Source organism: Myotis brandtii, unplaced genomic scaffold, assembly GCF_000412655.1.
Source record: "Myotis brandtii unplaced genomic scaffold, ASM41265v1 scaffold470, whole genome shotgun sequence".
Taxonomy (NCBI): Eukaryota; Metazoa; Chordata; class Mammalia; order Chiroptera; family Vespertilionidae; genus Myotis; species Myotis brandtii.
In genome coordinates this window covers 345,782-370,824 of record NW_005367953.1, presented here as the reverse complement: position 1 = coordinate 370,824, position 25,043 = coordinate 345,782, and the positions used below count along the sequence as shown (strand labels likewise).

General features: G+C 45.4%; 1 protein-coding gene and 1 long non-coding RNA gene across 2 annotated transcripts in view; one reads left to right on the top strand and one right to left on the bottom strand.

Moving 5' to 3' along the window:
* The window catches only part of LOC102244356 (myosin-16), a 55,989-nt gene extending 33,237 nt beyond the window's left edge, over nucleotides 1-22,752 (top strand). The window contains exons 27-43 of the mRNA XM_005875832.2: nucleotides 346-402; nucleotides 1,054-1,140; nucleotides 3,251-3,496; nucleotides 4,771-4,888; nucleotides 6,587-6,714; nucleotides 7,027-7,223; nucleotides 8,641-8,773; nucleotides 9,851-10,067; nucleotides 10,913-11,049; nucleotides 11,143-11,246; nucleotides 13,871-14,063; nucleotides 15,138-15,341; nucleotides 16,347-16,472; nucleotides 17,458-17,628; nucleotides 18,205-18,405; nucleotides 19,460-19,687; nucleotides 21,950-22,752. Of these exons, the coding sequence (XP_005875894.1) occupies nucleotides 346-402; nucleotides 1,054-1,140; nucleotides 3,251-3,496; nucleotides 4,771-4,888; nucleotides 6,587-6,714; nucleotides 7,027-7,223; nucleotides 8,641-8,773; nucleotides 9,851-10,067; nucleotides 10,913-11,049; nucleotides 11,143-11,246; nucleotides 13,871-14,063; nucleotides 15,138-15,341; nucleotides 16,347-16,472; nucleotides 17,458-17,628; nucleotides 18,205-18,405; nucleotides 19,460-19,660 (2,520 nt within the window). The 3' untranslated portion in view covers nucleotides 19,661-19,687; nucleotides 21,950-22,752. The remainder of the gene's footprint in view (nucleotides 1-345; nucleotides 403-1,053; nucleotides 1,141-3,250; nucleotides 3,497-4,770; nucleotides 4,889-6,586; nucleotides 6,715-7,026; nucleotides 7,224-8,640; nucleotides 8,774-9,850; nucleotides 10,068-10,912; nucleotides 11,050-11,142; nucleotides 11,247-13,870; nucleotides 14,064-15,137; nucleotides 15,342-16,346; nucleotides 16,473-17,457; nucleotides 17,629-18,204; nucleotides 18,406-19,459; nucleotides 19,688-21,949) is intronic.
* LOC102244151 overlaps nucleotides 13,883-25,043 on the bottom strand; it is an 18,725-nt gene continuing 7,564 nt past the window's right edge. The window contains exons 2-4 of the long non-coding RNA XR_314151.2: nucleotides 17,388-17,508; nucleotides 14,620-14,763; nucleotides 13,883-13,949 (exon numbers count right to left, since the gene is read on the bottom strand). This is a non-coding gene — a long non-coding RNA (uncharacterized LOC102244151). The remainder of the gene's footprint in view (nucleotides 13,950-14,619; nucleotides 14,764-17,387; nucleotides 17,509-25,043) is intronic.

Genomic DNA, 25,043 nt, shown 5'->3' with positions numbered 1-25,043 from the left:
GGTGGTGGGGGAGGGTGGCTGGCCACGGGAGGTTGGCTGTGGGAGTGCACTGACCACCGGGGGCAGCTCCTGCATTGAGCTGGTGGTCAGTGCACATCATAGCGACCGGTCATTCGGTCGTATGGTCGCTTAGGCTTTTATATATAAAGATTTATTTTGTTGTTGTTCATTAGATTCCACATATAAGTGAGATCATATGGTATTTGTCTTTCTCCTACTGGCTTATTTCACTTAAGCATAATACTCTCCCCCATTATCTCCATTCTAAAAGGCTAACTGGGTAAGTTTCCCAAAGAGTTAAGATAATCCCCCTCAACCCTCTTCTTCTGCTTACTTTTCTGCTAGGCCCGAATTGAGGAACTGGAGGAAGAACTGGAAGCTGAGAGGGCAATGAGAGCCAAGGTAAATGACATACTGCTTTTACCTTTCTTGAGTCAAAGGGCCAAATGCCAGCTACAATCCAACCATAAGCAGAAACAGAGAGGAGGACAGGTTTCCAGTTGAAAAGGCCTCGTTGTTTCTTGCTACACGTGGACATTAATTATCATGTAAGATGCAAAGATGCTGCTTGTGGTTTGAAACCAAGGAGAGAAGGCTAGCTCTGCCTGGGACAGGTGGTGGAGGCAACATTAGCTTAGGAATTCAAAGACTGAATTCAACAGGCTGAGGCAGGGAGGAATTTCAGGCCAAAGCAATGAAATGGCACCTACCTGCACAGGAACAACGGTGTAAAAGGAAGAGCAAAGAGTGGAGGGAGGGTTGAGGGCAGGGATCCTACAGAAGATAAGACCATAAAGATGGTGGGAAATAAATCATAGGATGCCTAAACTCCAGATTCAGCCAAACTGGGCTGGGGGGGGTGGGGGTGGGGGCAGGATGGGCACTAAGGCCCACCCAGTGCAAGGAGAGGGACAGACAGCATCCTTCACTGAGCACGTGTGGTGGCAAGCAGAGTGCAGAGCTCCCCAGGCGCAGGCCCCTGGCCTCACAAACACCATGCGGAAAGAGGGACTTATGGATGGCTTCAGTCAGTGTCATTCACTCTTACCCCAGGTGGAGAAACAACGCAGTGACCTGTCCCGGGACCTCGAAGACCTCAGCGACAGGCTGGAAGAGGCTGGGGGAGCCACATCTGCTCAGGTATCATCCTCGGGGAACCTGGGAACCCCAATCCTGCCTGCCTACCGGGAGAAAAAAGTGCTGGATGATAGACAGTGGGATAAAGACCAGCTAGTTTTTTGCTGAATTCCTGGGGCTAGCTTGAAGAGAAACTGATTAGTAATAAAAAGTAGGCAAGAGAGAGGCTGATTTGGTCCACTTCCTTCTGGGGCTCCTTAGTGGCACTAATAGAAGCAGGATTTGGGTTGAATGCAGAGGGCGGGTATTCTAAAATACAGTGTATTAATAAAATAAAATAAAAACTTTGAGGTACAGTAAGGCCAGAAGATGAGGAGGGAATTGCCATTGAAGAGGTAACGGTGGCCCTTGAACAACACAGATTTGAACTGCATGGGTATATTTATACATACTTTATTTTTTCAATTGACCCACATAGTTCAAACGTGCATTGTTCAAGGGTCAACTGAAGTTTGCTACAGTTCCCTAAAGGAGGGGACATGCCAGGCAGAGCCACACAGGGAAGCACCAGGGTCATTCAGGGGGCAGAGGGAAGGGGAATTGTGAGCAAGAGCCTTTGTTATGGTTTCTGAGGAAGGCATGGGAGCAGGCTTAGATTGGCTAGTTTGGATCATTTTGGAGGGCTCTGGGGCATAGGGGCCATCCCTAGTTGTCTAGTACTTGGCCATGGGTGATTATGGTAACTGGATAGTAGCTGAAAGTATGAGAGCCACATAAAGGAAGGAATGGGGGGGGGGGGGGTGAGGAGGCTCTAGATTGGTGGTGGTGATTGAAATTGAGTTGTTTGCTATCTCTGGGAATTAGCTAAACCTGGGAGGCGCCATCCTTTTGGAGTCAGCAAAGCCCCAGATGTCAAAGCACCAGAATACAGAAAATATAGACCAGGTTACTACAGTGGGGTGACCCCACACTCCAAGAGCACCCCACTCTGGCGAATGGGGGCTGGAATCTGAGCCATGCCTCCTGGGGTGGAATGTGTCTTCCTCTAACTCACATGCAGGCATCATGGAGACTACCAGAAGCCACATGATACTCTCATAATTTCATGAAGTCAGCTCTCTTGCAAATGTGGACCCTGGATTAGAGCAGAGAGCATGAATGGCGTCCCTTATCACTGGAAGGCTGGATATCCTTTCCTTTGGCCCCCGGACTCCATGTCCTGTTACTTCATCATCCTGGCCACAGTCTGCTCCTTGTGGAGCTGAACTAAAGCAGGTGTCCAGCTGGGGTCAGATCCTGGGAGAAAACAAAATCATCCCAGATGGTTTGAATGAGGGGCATTAACAAAGGGACTATCTCTAGCATTGCAGGGAGTTAAGAGAACAACAGGGAGCCATTAGAGCAGTGGTTCTCAATCTTGGCTGCACATTAGAATCACGTGGGAATCTTTTTAAAATCCTCATTTTTGGGCCTCATCCTCCGGAAATTCTGTTTCTTTGTTATGGGGGTGGGGCCACAACATTAGTAACAAAGAAACAGAATTTCTGGAGGATGAGGCCCAGAAATCAGGATTTTAAAAAGATTCCCAGGTGATTCTAATGTGCAGCCAAGGTTGAGAACCACTGCATTAGAGCAAGAGCTATAGATAAGGGGCTGTCTGGTGGGTTCCTTCTGAAGGCTCTGAGAAAGAATTCATTCCAGGCCTCTCTCCCAACTCCTGATGATTTGCAGACAATCTTTGCTGTTCCTTGCTTATAGCTGCATGGTCCAGTCTCTGCCTCTCTCATGGCCTTTATCTTATGTGTCTCTCTGGGTCCAAATTTCCCTCTTCTTATAAAGACAACCAGTAATTAGAGATTAGGGCCCATCCTAATCCAGTATGACATTTTAACTTATGTACATCTGCAAAGACCCTATTCCCAAATAAGGTCAAATAAAGTATCGGGGTTAAGATTTAAACATGTCTTTAAGGGAGACATAATTCTACACACAACACTATCTAAACAAATCCTATAGGCAACCACCCAGAGGCTTAGGATTGATATTTTAATCAGGGCATCTCATTAGTGGGATACAGGAATATCAAAGGACCATTGAGCAGGTGAACAGTGTCCACCCCAAGGAGACCAGCGCCAGCCAGTCCTGCTAAGCCTTGCTTCTCCTCTACCCCCAGATTGAGCAGAATCGCAAGCGGGAGGCCGAGCTGCTGAAACTGCGGCGGGAGCTGGAGGAGGCAGCCTTGCAGAGTGAGGCAACAGCCTCCACCCTGCGCAAGAAACACACAGATTCCATGGCTGAGTTGACAGAGCACGTGGAGAACCTGCAGAGGGTCAAGTCCAAGCTGGAGAAGGACAAGCAGGTCATGAAGGCTGAGATCGATGACCTCAATGCCAGCATGGAGACTGTGCAGAAGTCCAAGGTGAGGAAAGCCCCCTTCCAGAACCACAGGAGGTGCCCTGGCATTGGCTCTTACACAAATATTCCCTGAGCCCCCAGCAGGCCTGAATCAAGGTCTAGATCAGAGGTGGGAAATGTCTGGCCCACGGGCCATATAAGGCCTGTGAAATCATTTGGTCTGGCCCTGCCAAGACAACCAGAGGCGGCACTCAAAATTCAATAAATCTAAGAGCATTTTTCATAGCAACATAAATTTATATTAAGTGAATTATATTAAGTGAATCCTATATAATAAAAGGCTAATATGCAAATCGACCGAATGGCAGAACGACCAGCCGCCATGACCCGCACTGACCACCAGGGGGCAGACACTCAATGCAGGAGCTGCCCCCTGGTGGACAGTGCACTCCCACAGGGGGAGTGCTGCTCAGCCAGAAGCCAGGCTCACTGCTGGCGAGCGCAGCGGCGGTGGTGGGAGCCTCTCCCACCTCCACGACAGCACTAAGGATGTCTTACTGACGCAGGGAGTGGGCCTAAGCCATCAGTCAGACATCCCCTGAGGGCTCCTGGACTGCGAAAGGGTGCAAGCCGGGCTGAGGGGCCCCCCCCCCCCCCCGAGTGCACGACTTTCATGCACCAGGCCTCTAGTGATATAAATATTCAAATGGCTGTTGGCAGAAAAAAGGCTCCCCACCCATTCTAGATGTTGTGAACGAAACCGAGGTGAACCTGTCACAGACCCCACAGACTGTGTATATAATCTTGGCCAAGCTACATAACTGTGCCTCAGTTTCCTCTTATGTAAAATGGGGATAATAATAATCCCTGCCTCAAAGCACTTTTGTGAGGCCTACAAAAGTTCCTGGCAATAAATGTGTGCTATTAAGCTTATCATTACATTAATATGACTATACTAGAGGCCCAGTGCACAAAATTCATGCACAGGTAGGGTCCCTAGCTGGCCAATGATCAGGGCCGATCGGGGCCTTCTGGCTGCCAGCCAGGGCCTCCCTTCCCCGGCTTCTGGCTACCGGCCAGGGCCTTCCTTTGTTCTGCGCCACCACCTGGTCGTCAGCGCACATCATAGTGAGTGATCAAACTCCTGGTCTCCCGGTCAAACTCCCGAGGGGACAATTTGCATATTAGGCTTTTATATATATATAGATCCAAGGAGCTGGAAACCTGGGAACCTACACTAGGGGAACCCAGGTGGGAGGAAGGGAAGGCCTGGCCTGGGTTCCCCTGGTACCTGCAGCCTTCCCGTATTTCCCCACTGAATGCACTGTTCCTGGGCAGATGAATGCCGAGGCCCATGTCCGAAAGCTGGAAGATAGCTTAGCAGAAGCCAACGCCAAAGTGGCTGAGCTGGAGAGAAACCAGGCAGAAATTAATGCCATCAGGACACGCCTCCAAGGTGAGCTCACTCCTCCCTGCAGCTTCCTAAAAAACAGTACATGGAATGGAAGAGGGATTTGCAAGGAAACTGAAAGAGTACCTCAGTCCTCTCCTCAGAGCTTTCTTGGTTTTGGAAAATTCGCATCCCCTGTGATGAGACAAGGAGATTTTACTTTACCCTCGGAATGTTCCAAGTCACATTTTTATAGTGTAAAATGGAGAACACTATTCAAAGTATTTTCATATCAGTTCTCTCACCCTGTGAGATCAGCAGGAGGGGCAGCCATACTGACACTTTTTAAACATTTTAAAACATGACCTACATACTAACATAAAGTGTACATGTGTCACTAATCAGGGAACCAGAAAAATGGTAAAGCTGCCTTTGAAGAACATGAGGGGCGAGATTGACATAATCAGTGAGAAAAGGAATACTCAAGGAACTCTGCTAAGTTAGATGCAAAACCAGTTAATGTCCTAAAGGACAACAATACTGCAACCTCTGAGTTTGGTTTTTCTTATTTTCTTTTTTAAGATTTTTAAAGCTGATTTTTAGACAGAGAGGAAAGGAAAGGGAGAGAGAAACATTGATATAAAAGTGCTACATCAACCAGCTGCCTCCTGCACACCCCCTTCCAGGGATCAAGCCCACAATCCAGCAAGTGTCCTGACCAGGAATGAACAGACAACTGTTAAGTGCACAGGACAATGCTCAACCAATTAAGCCACACCGGCCAGGGCTGTTTTTGTTTTTCTATCAGAAGAAATCCTTTGCATCTCTAAGACTTTAATAATTTGGAACTTATTACTATCCAATTTAACACCTAACTTTGCCGAGGCTGGGCTCTAACCGGAGCAAACAGTAAGTCAAACAAAGGTGCGTTCCTTGAGAGAAGTTAACACTCCTTGGGTTAGACAAGCTTGTGTGACACCAGAGAATCCGCAGATATCCTTTGACCTTATTTCCCACATCCTGTAATACTTTTTAAACTCAATATCCCCATTTGACAGATGAAAAAAGTGAAGCTTGCCGAAACCGGTTTGGCTCAGTGGATAGAGTGTCAGCCTGCGGACTGAAAGGTCCCAGGTTCGATTCCAGTCAAGGGCATGTACCTGGGTTTCGGGCACATCCCCGGTGGGAGATGTGCAGGAGGCAGCTGATCGATGTTTCTCTCTCATCGATGTTTCTAACTCTCTATCCCTCTCCCTTCCTCTCTGTAAAAAATCAATAAAATATATTTTTTAAAAAAGTGAAGCTCAGTGAGGTGAAATGACAAAACGAATGACTTACAGGGCAGAACCAGAAGCCTGGTCTTCCTCTCGGATTCATGCATCTCTTTCTGTCCTCTGGCCCAGCAATCAGTCCACAAGTGACAGGAATGTAGTAGGTCCTGGGACCGTGACAAATACAGTTTACAAAGTAAACACCCTGCCCCACTGTCTTCTCCGAACTCCTTTGCTGTATCTCCTGCCAAGGGTCAGGGCTTTGTTATTTGAATAAAACCCTTTGCCCCATGCAAGTCACTTGGATGCTGGCAGCTCTTGGGCACTTGCTCCATTCCTGGAATGACTTAATTTGGGTGGCTGGTGCGGTGGTCACTGTGCTCCCCATTCCAACTCAGTCGGCCACTTTGGGAGCAATGCCCTGAGGCAGCTTAGGATCTGGCTGAGGAACCAGTTCTTCATCCAATATTTCTCCCATTTCATTCTCACCCAGCTGAAAATAGTGAGCTGAGCCGTGAATATGAAGAATCCCAGAGCCGACTCAATCAAATCCTGAGGGTAAAGACATCGCTGACATCACAGGTGGACGATTACAAGAGGCAGCTGGATGAAGAGTCCAAGGTTTGTTTGGGGCTTGGGTGCAGGTGACAGAGCAGCCTCCTTGAAGCAAGTTATAGCTTATGAAGATGTAGAAGGAACATGAAAAATATTTGATCCACTAACAAGTAAAAAAAGTTAACTATGACTAAGTGAAAATATGTATCTTGTGGAAAGTAATTGGAAAAAAAACAACAACAAGGAAAATAAACCCTGGTGGTATTTCCCCCCTTTACTTGCTGCACTGTTAATCCAACATGACAAATATCTAAGTGCTGGCCCTGGGGGCCGTGGAGAGACTGGCAGGCCTCTGACAGGCTCGTGTGGTCTCCACAGTCTCGCAGCACAGCTGTGGTGAGTCTCGCCAACACCAAGCACGACCTGGACTTGCTGAAGGAACAGCTGGAGGAGGAGCAGGGAGGCAAGACAGAGCTGCAGCGCCTAGTGTCCAAACTCAACACCGAGGTGACCACCTGGAGGACCAAGTATGAGACTGATGCCATCCAAAGGACTGAGGAGCTGGAGGAGACCAAGTGAGCTCAACTATGCCAGGGGCCAGGAAGGCCAAGCGGGCGGGTGGGCCCTAGGGATCTCACCACCATCAGCCACAGCTGAGATCAGAAGAAGGCAGTTTACAGGTTCCTCTAAAGCAGGGGTCCTCAAACTTTTCAAACAGGGGGCCAGTTCACTGTCCCTCAGACCGTTGGAGGGCCGGACTATAGTTTAAAAAAAACTATGAACAAATTCCTATGCACACTGCACATATCTTATTTTGAAGTAAAAAAACAAAACGGGAACAAATACAATATTTGTATTTGCATGTGGCCCGCGGGCCGTAGTTTGAGGACCCCTGCTCTAAAGGAGGGATGAGTGTCTAGAAAGGGGAGCTCACTCACCGCCAACCTTCAGGTTCCATCGTCAAAGGCTCTCTTACCTCATCCTCCGCCCTAAGTGCTAGGTCAGGCAGGGAAGTCAGGAGCAGGGGCTCCCCCTCCAGGCAGCTCCTCTGCCTCTGAAGTGCTTAGGAAGCCTCCACAGGCCTGGTGGGTCTGGGGTGGAGCCTCTCTGTGATGCTGGCAGTACACAGACCACACTCCGTGGCTAAGGCTTCTACTCTGCCTTTCCCCAGCTCTGTGGTAAATGTCCTCAAGTCCTCATTCACAAACCAGAGAAGTGGGCACTTTGCTTGAAGGGCCTGAGGAAATAAAAGTGGACGCATGGATGTGGCTCTGAGCGGGCCTCTTGCATAAGAGGCTGCTTGGGTGCCATGGGCCTACCCACCCAGGGAAGCCCGGCATGGGAGCCCTGTGCCTCCTTGCTGTGCCTTCCACTCACTGGAATTTGTGGTGACAGGACAGCAGTAACCACTGTGCCTTCCAGCTGACACCAATCTTTTATCTAAAGATCTTCACAGATGGAGCCTAAATTGCCTTCCTGTAACTCCCACCTCCTGCCCCCAGCCCTTTTCTATTTTCTACTGTGAGCTATCCAGGAGCTGCCTGCAGCTGCCTGCTCTCACTCCCGGCTAAACCTAAATCTCGTCCCTCACCTCTCTCTGCCTGGAATCTCCACCCCAGACACCCACGGGGCCTTCACCTACCCTCCCTGGGTCCTTTGCTCATGTGTCCCCTTCCCTGCTTTATTTTCTCCGTAGTGCTATGTCTGTATGTTGTGTATTGTCTGTCCCGCCTAGAACAGAACTTCCATGAGGGCAGAGATCTTAGTCTCTTGTGTTTACTGCTGCTTCCCTAATGCCTAGAACAATACTTGGCACAGAATAGAAACAAAAACTTGTTGAATTAAAGAATGGACAGTGGTTGCTTCCTGTAAACATTCTACATTCTGTCTGCATCTTGTCCATGTCACCCCAGAGCTCAGCGCCACACTCCCGGGCCCCCTGCCTGTGGGCTCCTATGTGTCCTTGATAGCCCCTCTTGCCCTCATCCATAGGAGGAAACTGGCTGCCAGGCTCCAGGAAGCGGAAGAGACAGCTGAAGCTGCCCAGGCCCGGGCTGCCTCCCTTGAAAAAAATAAACAGAGACTCCAGGCAGAAGTCGAGGACCTCACCATTGACTTGGAAAAGGTCAGAAGGTCAAAGGCTCAAAGGCTGCCTATTTGCTAAGTCAAAGGGGCCACAGAGAGCTGGATGAGACTGTCACATGTCTGGGGTGAAAAGGAAGAAACAGTGGCCTATGAGGATGAAACACAGGATCTATATACAGGCCCATTGAAAACAGGCTCCTGCTTGAATATATATATATTTATACTCATAATTCTAGATCTGAACACTCTACAAGCCACTATTTAAATAGACCCATGACAAAGATAAAACTTAGTCCCAGGAATCCATGTAACATATTATCCCTGTTCCCTATTCTCTCATAAAAACTATGTCCCACAGAGTTTGTGTGGCTAAATATTCCTCTTTGCATCATTGGGGTTCAGGCTGATTTGCCAGTCTTCAGCCGAATTAAATAGATCCACTGCCTTTCCATATCAACCTGATCTTGGTCTAGACAGGCCCATTGCTTCATGCCAACAGTGAAGGGCAGAAGGTCACATGCATGGGAAAGGCTTCAGAAAATCGTCCTAAAACCCAAGAAGGTTTTGCTCCTCCCAAATTAGGAAACGACACAGAAATTTACAAAATCTAGTATTGCACAGCAGCAAATATATAGTTACCAGAGAGTTATGAAAAAGATGAAAAATCTATGAAAAAATAATGCCTAAGAATAATCAGCTTTGATTCACAGAAAAATAATACCAAACCCATCTCTGAGTTGGACAATGGATGTATAATGTATATTAGTACATTATAGAGAAATAAATTATGGGGAATTGGGTGAATGTCATAAATCTGGGAAGGATGTTGTAGCCTAGATTCCTCATTTTACACTTGAGAAAATTCTAGCCTAGGAAGGTAAGGTAGACTGCCCAAGGTCACCCATCTAGTAGCAGAAGTTTTAGAACTAGAATGTAGCTCTTTCTGACTCCCTAAGCCTGTGCTTGTGCCATAAACTTTGAATTATATCCCAATCCCCAAGAAGTCTGTGGTCACCAGAGTCACTGGGGAAGGAGAGGAAAGTAAGGGAGGGGAGCAGCAGGAGGGGAAAGGGGCAGGAAAGTCAGACCCTCAGAGACCATCCCCACCTCTCCCTAGGCCAATGCTGCAGCTGCCGCCCTGGACAAGAAGCAACGGGTCTTTGACAAGATGCTGGCTGAGTGGCAGCAGAAGTGCGAGGAGCTGCAGGTGGAGGTGGACAGTTCACAGAAGGAGTGCCGCATGTACATGACAGAGAGTTTCAAGATCAAGACCGCCTACGAGGAGTCCCTGGAGCACCTTGAGTCAGTGAAGAAGGAGAACAAGACCCTGCAGGGTGAGTCAAGGGCAGACAGGTGGGCCTGCAGGGACAAAGACACAGCCAGAGCCCTCTTTCTCCCAGGCACATCATGGGTTTAAGCATCTGGTACACAGTAGGTGCACAATAAATGTTTGTTGACTGGCTGGCAAGAGTTTTGTAGAAGCACTTGAGCACTCAGTAATAGAACTTCAGGCAAGTGAATTACTTTAACTATCTGTACCTCAATTTTCTCATCTATTAGATAGGGAAATAATACTGCCTTCCTTGTAAGGTTGTTGTGCCAATGAAATACAAAAAAAATGTGTCAAGTCTTCACTTAGTAGAATAGCTGACACAAATAAAGGCTCAATAGATTTTATTTTAGCCCTTACACCTGTCATATGTCAGTAATATACACATGTATACATATTTCTTACATATAAGAGTTTCGGGCTAGAATTTGAGGCCTGGGGGGTGTTGCGGGGGGAGTGTCTCCAGAAAGGGAGGCCTTGTATATAGAACTAACAGCCCCTAGAGTTCTGGGCACTGGCCCTAAAGCTACTCTGTGCTTGCTTATTCTTCTCTGGGCTTCAGACCCTCATCTAGGGTGTCCCAAAATTCACGCAAGATTTGCAATTCAATTCAATTTCAAATCTTGCGTGAATTTTGGGACACCCTATATAAAAAGAGGAGCTTGGATCCACTCAAGCCCTGATGCCCCACGAGTCTATGACTTGGAGTGTATTGCTTCTCTTTTGATACAGTGAGGCTAGGAGTGCCTGCTTCTGACCTCAGTGGAGAAATATCTGTGCCACATGCCATGATCCTGGGAAGCTGGTAGTCCTCATGAGCCTTATTAACAAGAATATTCTTTTTTTCAGAGGAGATAAAGGAACTGATTGATCAGTTGGGCGAGGGAGGACGGAGTGTGCATGAGCTGCAGAAGTTAAAGAAAAAATTAGAGATTGAGAAGGATGAACTCCAAGTGGCCCTAGAGGAAGCTGAGTCTTCCCTGGAGGTAACCTCATGGCTGTCTCTTTGCGGGTGGAACACTTGGCCAGGGTCCGCAGACCTGCTTAGCCAGAAAGACTGACACTTACATTCCTGGCAGGTTGAAGAGAGCAAGGTGATTCGAATTCAGCTGGAACTGGCTCAGGTTAAGGCTGACATCGACCGGAGAATTCATGAGAAAGAGGAAGAATTTGAAGCTACGAGGTAGGGGGCTGACAGGATGGGAGGCTGACTTGGATAGCATGATGGAGCAGAGTCCAGAAACCTGGGTCTCTGCCACTTACTAGTCATGTGATCTTGGGCAAATAAGATGAACCTCTCTGAACCTCAGTTTCCACATCTGTTAAACGGTAATAATGGTAGTACTTTATACAGATGGGATACTCTGTGGTTAACAAACACTTTGAAATGTCTTACTTCAATGATTCATCACAAAACCCCATGAGATAATAATCCAATTCAAAAATGGACAAAAGGCATGAATAGACATTTCTCCAAAGAAGATATACAAATGGCCAATAAATACATGAAAAGATGCTCAATAACACTATTTATTAGGGAAGTGCAAATCAAAACTACAATTAGATACTACCTCACACCCAATACAAGGGCAACTATAAAAACAACAACAGAAAATAGCAAGTGTTGATGATGTAGAGAAATTGGAACCCTTTTACACTGTTGTGGGAATGTAAAATGGTACAGCTACTGTGGAAAACAATATGGAGATTCCTCAAAAAATTTTAAATAGAATTATTATATGATCTAGCATTTTCACTTCTGGATATATACCCAAAAGAATTTGAAGCAGGGTCTAAAATAGATAATTGTATATCTGTCTTCATAGCAGCATTATTCTTAACAGCTAAAACATGGAAATAATCCAAATGTTCGTTGACAAATAGATAAACAAAATGTGATATATACATACAATGGAAAATTATTTAACCTTAAAAAGGAAGGGAATTCTGATACATAATAAAACATAGATGAACTTTGAGGACATTATGCTAAGTGAAATAAGCCAGTTATAAAAGGACAAATATTGTATGATTCTACTTCTATGAAGTACTTAGAGTACTCAAAATTATAGAGACAGAAAGTAGAACGATATTTGCAAGGAGCTATGGGGAAGGAAGAAATGGGGGTTATCATTTAATGCAACGGTTCTCAACCTGTGGGTCACACCATCGGAAAACACATATAGCATATCAGATATTTAATTACAATTCATAACAGTAGCAAAATTACAGTTATGAAGTAGCAATGAAAATAAATTTATGGTTGGGGGTCACCACAACATGAGGAACTGTATTAAAGGGTCGCAGCATTAGGAAGGTTAAGAACCACTGAAATGGGTATAGAGATTTTTTTATAAGATAAAAAGAGTTATGGAGATAGATGGTAGCACAACATCATGAATGTATTTAATACCACTGAACTATATGCTTAAAAATGGTTAGGTAGTAAATTTCATTTTATGTATATTTTGCCACAATAAAGAATTAGAAAAAACTACCTGTGAGATAGATGCAATTCTCCAACTAACAGATGAGAAGATGACAGCTTCCTAATCACCTCTCTGAGATGTGGAAAAGATTAAATTATAGATATGAAAGCATGTTGTGAAGAGGAGCCCAATGACTCTATAGCCAGTAGGCTAAACCTAACCCTCACCCTAAATTTCTAGCTATGCCACTGTGTGTGTGTGTGTGTAAAATCTAAAATGGAGTGTATGTGTGTGTGTGTGTGTGTGTGTGTGTGCAACAGCTTTATTAAGATATAATTCAGATACCATACAATTTACCCGTGTTAAGGGGAAAATTCAATGGTTTTTAGTTGTGCAACTATCACTACAATTTAAGAACATTTTCATCACACCCCCAAAGAAATACCATTTACTTTAGTAGGCAAACCCCATTTCTCCCCCACCACCACCACCAGCCCCAGCCTTAGGCAACAAATAATCTACTTTCTGGTTTTTTGAATTTGCCTATTCTGAACATTTCATATAAATGGAATCATACAATATGTGGTTGTTTGTGACTAGATTGCATTTATTCCCACCTTAACAATATTAAATCCATAAACATAAATATTTTTCCATTTATTTAGATCTTCTTTAATTTTTTTCAATGTTTTTGCTTGTTTTTATTTTTAACCCAAAATGAGTTCCAATTTTGTTCACTTTTGAGAATGTCATGATATCCTTGCCCATATCTGCAAATTGAATACACTTCAAAGTACTGCAAATCCAGCAACATGCCTGCACATAGTGGGTGTTCAGGGGTGAAGCAGAGGTGAGCATAATGTGGACAGGATCTTTACATGCTAATCATTTATTTGCCTCAATGAAACAATTATTTTTTTAACATTTAAATTAACTCCTCTGGTCCCCTCCTATAAAAGGAGATTAATATAGTTTATATGAGGGCTTTATGGAAATGTTTATGTTAATTACAACATAATTAATATATATATTAAGAACAATCAATGAATTATTTTGAAGATAAATATATATCTAACTTGTATAGTAAAAACTCCTATTTTGTAATAAATAAAACTGGACCTCAGCATCTAGGTTTGAATGCAACTCACTGTGGGCTAAATGAATGACCTTTGGCATGTTTTCCATCATCCTGGAACCTCAGTTTTCTTGCAGGACTGTTTTTATGTTAAATTAATCGATATCACAAAAGACATGTGATAAACTTTCACCTTCCAACATGCTATACTCATCTTGATGCTCAGAAGTCTCTTATCTAGGTTTCGCATAGACTGAATGTGCTTGTCCAGTACGTCAAGGCCTTCTCTGCTTGGACTTGTAGGAAGAACCACCAGCGGGCCATTGAGTCTTTGCAGACCAGCCTGGATGCAGAAGCCAAGGGCCGGGCAGAGGCACTTCGCCTGAAGAAGAAGATGGAGACTGACCTGAATGAAATGGAAATCCAGCTGGACCATGCCAACAAGAACAACAGCGAACTTGTGAAGACACTGAAAAGGCTACAACAGCAACTCAAGGTAGTGACCTGGGAGGGGAAAGAACTAATCACAAAGCAAGCCAATCTCAAGCCTACAGGCTTACAGAAAGATAACTTCATGCATGTTTTCAGCTAGGATAAAGGCAAGAGAGTGAGAACATGGGGTGGCTGGCATTCTAGGGAGCAGGAGACTTGGAGACTATAAATGAGAGGTCCCGCCCAGCTGGTATGGCTCCGTGGATCGAGCATCGGCCTGCGGACTGAAGGGTCCCAGGTTCGATTTCGGGTCAGGGCACATGCCCGGGCTCGATCCCCAGTGTGGGGAGTGCAAGAGGCAGACAATCAATGATTCTTTCTCATCATTGATGTTTCTATTTCTCTCCCCCTCTTCCTTCCTCTCTGAAATTATTAAAATAAATAAATAAGAGGTCCCAACCACCATAGTCCATATCCAGGACCACTGGAATAAGAGGGGAAAAGGAGAGAAACAGGAAGTTGAACCTGTCTTAATTTTTAAAATCATTTTTTACTTATTATAAATGATTTCAGACATAGAAAAATAAATATAAACACCCATGTACCCACCACTCACTCACCTTAAGAAATAAACACAAATAGAGGTGAAGTCCTCCTTTATCACTCTTCATCATCAGGTTGGTCTTTAAAGCATGTATAGCTGGTTCCATGCATTCAACATGTGTTTACTGGAGACCTGCTCTGTCCAGGCTCTGTATTAAGTGCTAGGGGTAGGAGAATGGATGAAACAACAAATATCTTTGCAGGTAGACAATAAGCAACAAATAAATAAAACTGTAGCATAAAAAAATGGTAAGTGCTATGGAGAAATAACAAGACAGGGGAAGAGAGATGGGGATTAGCCAGTTGAGGTGTAACTGTCAAAGCTCATTGAGGAAGGACTCTTGAGAGGCCCTGCTGTAAACACCAGGCTGTGACTCCCTGAGGGCAGGTCTATGCCTCACACTCTTCCTCTGTGGCCTCCATTTCCCCATTTCCACCCCAGCTCCCTCCTGAGCCAGGTCTGTGAAGATCAGAGCACCCTTAGTCCTGGCCAGCCCAAAGAGATGAGCTCAGATTGTGTCTTCTTGTCCCCCAGGATCTGCAGGTCCAGATGGACGAGGATGCCAGGCAGCACGAGGAGCTACGGGAGCAGTACAACCTGCAGGAGAGGCGCCTGAGCCTGCTGCAAACGGAGCTGGAGGAGGTGCGCTCAGCCCTGGAGGGCAGTGAGCGCTCCCGCAAGCTGCTGGAACAAGAGGTGGTGGAGATCACAGAGCGACACAATGAGGTCAACGTCCAGGTAGGACGGTGGCTCCCTGGGAAGTGCCATGGAAACTCATACTCAGGATGCCAGGGCCAGCCCAGACCTGTGAGCTCCCCTCAGAATTCAGAGGCAGCTAATGTCCTCATTCCTCAAGTCCTCGAAACTCACCAGCAGAACTTTGTTGTTGTTGTTGTTGTTATGGTAAAAAATAATAATAACAACATAAAATGCACCATCTTAGCCATGTTCTGTGCACAGCACAGTGTGTTAACTACATGTACACTGTTGTGTACAGCTTTTAAAGACAGGCTCCCAGAGACTCCCCTGGAGATTCCGATCCAGTGGGTCCATGGTAGAATCCCAGAAATCTAAACTTTTAGAAACTCTTCAGAAGAGTTTAAGTGTTAAGCCAATTTTAAGCAAGTGTAGCTGAGGCTAGAACTTCAGAACTGGGAGTGATCTAGAATATTCCAAAGTCTGACTTTCATTTTATAAATGAAGAAAAAAATGGGCCAAAGAGTTGAGTGGTTTATCCATGGTCAACATTGGGAAGCCCTGTCTGCTACTAATGGTAACACCAGTACTGCTTACTGTTCACAGTGCAGTCCTTTACTGGCATGGCTTAATACTTACTCATCATCTCATGTGAATTTACCAAATGAAAAAATGTACATGGGACATATAGGGGTTATCCCATTTAGAGGCTGGAAGACCAAAGCCTAGAGGTAAGGAATTTATCCATGTAGGTGGAAGTACCCAACCTTGAACTGGGTTTTCCAAGCTCTGAGTTCAGAATTTGTCTAGAGCTGCCATCCTCCTCAGGCCTAATGATGTTATTCCTGGGCTCCTCATGATGCAAATTCTGCTCTAAAATCCAGAGAAGAATACAGAGGAAAGACCCTCACTCCGAGCAGGGTCCTAGAGCCATTTCCTGTTAGGGTGTCTGACAAGCGTGTCTGGGAGAGGGTCATTTTCTTTCCTGGAAACAAAAGGGCTGTGCAGACTCCTGTCTCACAGCAATTCTTTCATTTCCTCCTCCAGAACCAAAGCCTCCTGGTGGTCAAGCGCAAGTTGGAATCAGATGTCCAGCGCATCTCCAATGAGCACGAGGAGCTCATCAGCGAGTTCCGCTCAGCTGATGAGAGAGCCAAGAAAGCCATGACTGATGTAAGTATGTGCACTACCTGCTGCTGGTGGGAGGGGGACAGGGCACCCCAGGCCAGGCCACCTGCTGAGGACCCGGCTACCCTAGGCAGGGAAGGCCACCACCTCTCCTTGAGTCACTATGGAGTCCTGGCACCCTGCCAGAGGGATATGGTCCCGGCTCTGAGGAGACCAGAGTCTGGAGGAATACTTACAAGCTACACATGATCATGTGAGAGATTAGAGAGTGCAGCCTGGGGACACAGACCAAAGGAGCCATCGATGTGGACTCATCTTGGCAGCCTTTTTGGCAAAGAAGAACATCAAACCAGCCTTAAAGGGAGGGTTAGTGGGAGGAAAATGGGTGCTGTGACCAGAGGCTCAGGGGTGGATGTTAGCAAGATGTGCTGCCAAGTATTTTTATCCCAGTATCCCTTTGGGTGCTCACATGGACCTTGAGTGTAGATACTATGTATCCCCCTTTAGGGCTGAGAAAATACAGATTTTCTTTTCTCACACTTAATTGAAATGCCAGGAGCTCAGGAACATGTTGGTCTAATTTGGTGGTATGTCTCAAGACATAGCACACAGTAGGTCCTCCATGAATATTTGTGTAATTAATGTAAGAAGAGTGGGTAAAACGACTTACCAAATGGGTACAGAACTCCACCTTCCTACTCTAGATCTGTGATTTTCCCACCCTCTGTGCTATGCCCCTCTTGGATGATACAGCAAAGAGTTTGGCTGGAGAGCACCAGGCTGGTGGAGTCCACGGGATTGGAAGGCCTGGCTATGAGTGGATGACCCTGCCTCCTCCCCTTGCACTTGGAAGGACACGGGAGCCTGGAGCCCCCTTGCATCAAACCCCAGCAGTGTGTTAGTGAGGTTCCTCAAGTCAACCACTTGGCTTCTGAGAGACTGGGAGACAAGGTTCCTCACCTCTCAAAGGCACTATGAGTCTGGATGCAGACCCAGCTCCAGCTCGTGCTCTTCTCCTGGTCTCCCACAGGCTGCCCGCATGGCAGAAGAGCTCCGGCAAGAGCAGGACCACTGCATGCACCTGGAGAAGATCAAGAAGAACTATGAGATCACCATCAAAGACTTGCAAGCCAAGATGGAGGAAGCTGAGCAGCTGGCTCTGAAAGGAGGAAAGCGCACAATCATGAAGCTGGAAACCAGGGTGAGGGCAACACTGAGCTGGGCTAGGAGAGAGATATGGCCAGGCTGGAGTAGGGAGGAGGTCTTTTCCCAAAAAACATACCCAGCATTTGATGAGGTTGTTCCAGAGCTGGGAAAGAAAAGGAAATTGAGGCAACAGCTCTAATTTCTTTATACAGAGGTCTCCTCTCCTCCTCCTCTCCTGGTCATCTTCCCCCAGAATTTCCTTAGCCCCCAAGCAGAGCAGTTTCCCATATACTCGTCCTCTTTGTTCCCAGTCTCGGCTTCCAACATTATTCCTCTCTTACTGCTTACCTAAAATAAGCCTTTACTTCCTGGAATGTTGAAGCTGGAAGGGCCCAGGAGGTTTGGTCACCTTTTCTGACCCCTGCCTCTCCCATTTCTCAGAGGAGGAAACTTGAGGCTCAGGGAAAGTAACCAATTTACAAAGGGCCTGACCCCTCCGGTCCAGGGCTCACCTATTCACCTCTGGGTAGGAAGTGGACACTGTAGCCATGACATCCCTGTCCAAGGTCACTGAGCTCTGAAGTTCAAAAACATACATTTCCTCAGCCACATTCCTCTCCTCCTTCCTCAGATCAAGGAACTAGAGACAGAACTGGATGGCGAGCAGAAGCGGCATGTGGAGACAGTCAAGACTCTACGGAAGAATGAGCGTCGCCTCAAAGAGCTGGTCTTCCAGACAGAGGAGGACCACAAGACCAATCAGCGCATGCAGGAGCTGGTGGAGAAGCTACAGAACAAGATGAAGGTCTACAAGCGGCAGATTGAAGAGGCGGTAGGTGCTCACCACACATCCCTAATTCTCCCTTTCTTCCCAGCCCAGGTCTCAAGCCTCGATTAGAATTAACCACAGGGAAGGAATAAAGTATTGGCCAAAAGATGACTCCCATGAGTCTCATGTCTATGGCATTTCATCCCCACTATCATGTGAGAAGTGGACTGGACACTACACACTGGCAATAAGAATATGTAAAAAACAAACTTGTCCTCTAAGAACATCTATGTTGGGTGAAGTACCCACTGAAGGGTGTGCTCTAAAATCAGGGAAGGTCTTAGCTTCCTTTGTCCTTCTTCTACTGACCCTGTGGCCTCTGCCAGGATAACCTCTCTTTCCTGGTCATACTGTTAAATACAAGGACTTACCTTTATTTGATTCTCCTGATGCAAGGCAGGAAATCTGGTATTTTTAGTCCATTTCACAAGTGAGTAAACAGCCCAGTGTGGGGTATTTATGTTAAAGTCAAAGTCAAATAGTTGGCAAATAGTGGCTTCAAGTCTCAATCCTACACCACATGTCCACTTACCACCATCATCCGAGACATAGATATTTGACTCTGCTATCATTTGCTGCCAGTTCTGGGACCACCATGTTGAACCTATCAGCCACTGACCTACTCAAAGCCCTTCCCCAAAGGCTCAATACAGGCCAGGCATACAGTAAATATGGTCTAAATAAAACAACTACGTCTTTACTGGGAAGACAAGGGGATGGGAAATGTGTGGTGGGGGTTAGGGGAAGAACTAAATCCACAACTTCCAAGTGGGGTCCCAATAACTAATGCCTAAAACCACAAATTATAAAAGCAGCAACAGAGCACATTTTATTTAGAAATATGGATGTCAAGGCCAAAAAGAATTATCTAAAAGTGTTGAGACAGTTGTCCGTGGTAAGCTGGAGGATGACCCTGACCCAGGACTGCTGTTTTGTAAAAGCCTTATTAGAGCAATTACACTCTTAAGATGACAATGCAGAACAGGTAACAAACAGAACACATTTAACCAGAACAAGCCAGGTTCACATCCCACTTTCCACTGTGTCTTTGCTGCAGGAGGAGCAGGCCAACCAGACCTTTGCTCGCTACAGAAAAACAGTGCATGAGCTGGATGATGCTGAGGAGCGGGCCGGTATGGCGGAGACTGCTCTGAACAAGCTGCGCACCAGGCACCGTGTAGCCGGCAAAGGCATCACCTCCGTTGAGATCATCCAGGTGTCCAAGACAGGCTCCTCCAAAACGCTTTCTGAGGAGTGATGTTCTCCATGTCCCAGTTCACAGCCGGTGGGTGTAGATACCACTCTCGACAGCCATGCTCCAAGTTCACCTTTCCTGCTTCTGTCCCTGCTTTGCTTTTTCAGACTTCTGTGCTTCCTGGCTTCCAGGCTGTCATGCCCTGACCTCACACAATGAGAACCCCAAAGCTTCCCCTGTCCCTTCAGCTGCAACACACACTCTCTCTCGAATCTGAAAGCTCTCAGGTGTGGTGCTATTTACCTGTATCACAGGTGCTGGTAGTCAGGATGTGTCCCCATCTGAGTGAAAGCTCATTGAAAGCAGGTCCATGTCTGATGCCACTTAATACTAAGCCTGGAAAATAGGTGCTGAGTAAAAGCTTGTTTTCATTGGACAACCATAGGGGCAATTGCAAGCTTATAGGCAACGTGTGTTCATCTTTCACATCCCCCACAGTATCATTATTCTTGACGATCTCATCAAACTGGTTGAATTTCGATATCTAGCATTAAGGAAATAATAATCAGTGCAGTACCATTTCTTGAGCCTGAGTGCAGGTGGAATTTTAGAGGGACATTTTAAAATAGCCCTTTCTTATTTTTCTTAATTCAAAACCAATTAAAAAGAATACAGGAGACAAATTTGTAAAAGCTTTATTATGCTATGGTTCTACATTGAGAATTTAATGGGTATCCATCATGGGCATCCTTATACTTCACCCCAAAATTAAAGTTACCTACAGAACTGGGGAGCAGCCCCTATTCCAAAGGGAGGAATGACTAGAACTCATCAATTGTGCAGGTAGATCCAAAAGGAGATACCAGATGGGTTTCCTGCACCATCCAGACCCAGGAGGCATTTCAGCTCCTTCCCACCTGATAAGTGTTAGCCTCCAGAATTAGACACCTCGTAAAGCATATCCCCTGCCTTGGCTTGGTGACTGTTTATTCCTGGGGTCTGCTGGCCCTAGTCCGATTGGTCTCTCTCCACATCACTGTGCCAACAGCATGCAGAGGTTAGAAGGCTGGGAGCCCTGTTATCCATGTCTTGATCCATCCTCACTCTCTTATCCCATTTTCCCTGTTGGTCATAGGAGCAGATATGCCATCTGTAGCCATGAGATGTCTTAAGCAAACTAGCTCATGAGTCAACACTGAGTCAAAACCCCACAGAGTTTAGTTTTCCAAATGGCATTATATTAAGTCCCACAATATCTATCAAGCTCTGAATATGGGCTAGGCCTGTACTATGGAATACAGAGATGAGTAGGAAAGACCATCCTCCCTGGTGGAGCTCAGGATCCAGTGGAGAGGTAGACACACAGATCAATTAACACAAGGCTGTGAGCAAATAATCTGTATGTGGTGTTTGCCTCTCCTGGGAAGGGATCACAGGGAATGAGTGACTGATTTAACCTGGAGTGGCTGGGTGGAACAGCTCCACACTGCATGTAACCTGTACAAGAATCTAGAGCAGTGCCACTCAAGGGTGGTGCCGGTTTACCTTCCAAAATAACAGAAGTACAGAAACTAAAAGGACGTTTTTAGAAATTTTTATAGCAATTGAGACTGTATGACATCCATGGACATTATTGGTGTATTTTCTAAAAGTATGCTTCTGCTATTAAAATAAATGAAAATGAAAAAAACATTTAATAAAAATTAAAAAGAATAAACTGATCCCACACCAGGTAGAGAAGGAAAGAAGCGAACTCCAGATAGAAGGTCCAACACATATGAAAGTGCAGAGGTGGGATTCACACAAGGGTGCATCATGACTGGAGAAGAAGGGCTCATGATGAGGCAAGAGTGATGGACAGGGAGGGAGATGAAGCTAGCAGGATAGGCATGGGTGAGGCTGTGAAAGGCCCTGTTGGGTGCAAGTATCCCACAATCTCCATAAGGAAATCTTGTTAATTTTAAAAATCAATTTGTGGAATGTAATGAGCAGTAGCTTTTCTTTCTTGGGAAGACACAACACAACAGAAAAACAAGCCCCTTGGCCCCTCATGAGACAACACAGGCAAGCTCATGGGGAGCATTGTATCCCAGGGAACCACACTCTGGTCCTCTCAATGGCCTGTGTGGAGTTCAGGCCTGCTTGAGCATGCTAAGCCCAAGGAAGGTTTATCTAAATCAACACAACCTTACACAGAATGAGCCAGATATGACCCAATGGTGTCCATTATGAGGGAGGAAGCCTGTGTAGAACCAGCCCAGGCATTTTTCTAGCAAGAAGGGGCAAAGATGTCAGAACTTCCAGCTCTGGCCCACAAGGATTTTCTCGACCTCTCTCTCTTTTGTCCTCTAGGGTGACACAGATCTCAACAGCAGACCATTGAGAGGAAAAATATATGAAAATGGAAAACTGGGTCTTCCTGAGAATGTTTGCTACGCAAAGGAAAATACAAGCCAGAGACAGGTGCTAAAGAATAAAGATCGCTGTGGAGGGAAGTGGGTTTGGGATACAAATACCCAATAATTAGAGGAATTAAAATTAGCATGGCTTTCCTAAGACTGTATCAAGCTGTGTAAGCACTTGGAAAAAAAATAGCAGTGGGTCTGTTTCAGTTGAGATCCTACATATTCATGTCAAGGATGGAATATGTAAAGTCTGTGTGATCTGGCTGTTCTCTAGAAATAATTCCTCACATGGACAATTTTAATGACTTGTCCCAATGCAGCTTAAATAAAAGAAATATGAAAAATAGACTGACTGGAGGTTGTTTTTAAGTGAAGAATTTTTATTTTTCTACGACTTCCAAATCCAAAGGCAATTTTTACAATATATCAGAGTTCTGTTGTGTCACTATATCCTAATTCACAGGCTTGTTTCTATTGAAACCATGAAAACTATGAAGTCTTAGTGATGTTCTTTGCAAATTTTGAGAGGGTAGTCTCAGAGATATGAAGACAATCTAGGTTTCATAAAGTTCAGGAAGGTATGGAATCCACTGGAGGGATGGTAAGATCCATCTTGGCTGATACATGAGGCTTCCAAATGACCCACCTCCACATCTTCTAGAATGTGTTCAGACACAGGTAGGTCAGCTCCATAAGGGCAGATTGTTTTGTTTTACTCACGGCTACATTCCTCAGCAACTAGAGAGTATCAGGCCTAAAATAAACACACTGTGACTGAATGATAGAGAATGAGTGGCCTCCAAAGGTAGTCCTTCCAGACATTACCAGAAAGTTCTTCCTTAAATCAAGCTGTGATCTGCCCTGTGGCAGTATCCCCTTGCTAACCCTGGTTTTGATGCCCAGGACCCTGCAGAACAACCTTAATGGAAGACAGTTCTCCAGGTTTTCTCTTCTCCAGGCTGAATATTCCTGGGTCCTTCAACCATTCCAAGTATGACAGGGTTTCTGCTGTCACCTTCTAACACTACTCAATCCTGTTCCTCTCTTCACTTTCCTAGTCTTTAGAGTGCAGGGGTAGCAGGGGCAACACTATGAGGGCTCCTTGCCAGTTCACAGCCCCTAGAACGCACCTTTCCTCAGCTCTCTGGAAATGGTGTCTTCCCTTTGACTATTAGCAGTCTGACAACTCTCCAATTCACTGGCAGACAGAAATCATTATTTAAGCTGATAGAAGAAGGGATAGTAATATTCCATTGGTAGTTCCCTCTCCATCTTCACATAGGCCCATATCACCCTTGTAATGGTTCTAAACGTGGTGCTCTCAAGCTGTTCCAGAGGGAACCAGGTTTGATTCCTTCTGTGAAAATGGACCAAGTGTGAAGACACTGCCCTCTGGTGGTAGAGTCTCCAAATGCTATGTGTGAATTTCCTGTATGTGAACACCAACTCAGAATCTTAGAATTATAGAATTCTTGGGTTCAAAGGGACATTCAGAGGATGTCCAATCCAACTCTCAAGCAGTTGGAGATTCCCCTCCATAAAATCTCTGAAAAAAATGGTTATCCAATTTTTACCTGAATCCTTCCAGCCAAAAAAAGTCAGCCAATTGCAGTTTTGACTGATAAGCATGGTTCAAAAGTCCCACCTACTCTTAAACCAGAATATGTTTCCTTCTATTTTGCCATTATTTTGATTTAGTATTCACCAGCAGTATGACTTTGGGCAATTTAACCTAGCTCACCTCCTGTTTAATGGGGAATAATAACAGCATCTGTCTCATAGGAATATGAAGTTTAAACAAGATAACTTGGCATAGAGCCTATTATGTTTGACACTTGGACTTTTGCCAAGTTTTCTTCTAGCTTTCCAAAGGACTTCAACACTTGACCTTCCAAGGGAGGCTTGGCTGGGCTGACAGCAGCAGGCCTCTAGCTGGAAAAATGCAAGGGGCATTCCATGAGGTTTTAAGACTTCATTGTTTCCTGGAGGATGGTCTACTCTGAAGTACACACACACAAACACAGAATTCCAGAGCAGCTCCTCACTTAAGGGAGGTGGGTGGCAGAAGGAGATGTAAACAACTCAGTGACTTGCCCAAAACCAGTTAAAAACAGAGCTACAAATTCTTTGTAGCATGAGATGAGGTGAGGTTTCTAACCCAGTATTTATAAAAAATTGACTTCACTTAATCACATATGCTGTTTTTGCCTAAGAACATACAATTTCAGAAGAGCCTAAAGGTCTAAAATGATATAATCAATAGCCTTGAAAATATTGTTAGTATCCACAATAATTGAAATCAGGGCACGGGCACCATGTTTCAGGAAATGGAGCAAAGACCATTTAAATGATTCTGCTAAATGTTTTGGGCTAGCTTTCAAAATTGCTAAATATTGTATTAATTATATTTTCTTATTTTCTATATTCTTGATGCTCCAGCATCTGGGGCCTCCCTGACTAAGGACACACTGCCTCTCCCAAAGCTAGCCAGTTCTTGGAGAAGCAAACAGCTTTTATACACAGACCAACCCAATCCAGAGTTCATACTCTGAGCCACCTCTTCTATCTAGCTCTTATACTCTAGGAGGCAATATTCCCCTGCCCTACTCACACAAAGCCAGGTACTAGACAACTAGAGACAGCCTTTATGTCACAGAGCCCACTGAAATTATTCAAACTAGCCAAATCCTAAACCTGCATAACCTACCTCGCCCATTCCTTCCCATAGAAACCACGGTAAAGGTTCATGCCCATGTTTCCCCCTCATTCTTTCTGCCTCTTGATGAACCCTGTGCTTTTCCATGTGGCCCTAAGTGGCATGATGTTATATACAATGTGCTGAGGTCCCAGAAAACCTCAGTGAGTTGTTTGTGGATTCCAAAGAAATAACCTGGAGGACTGGCTATGAAAGACATGAGTTTATTAGGACTTAAGTGCACACACTGATGATGGCCAACTGGTGAAGTTTACTGTTGCACTGGCTACCACTGGTGAAGTTGTCCCACTAAGTCCCATCCAACCTGCTGATGGGCTTGCAGGAG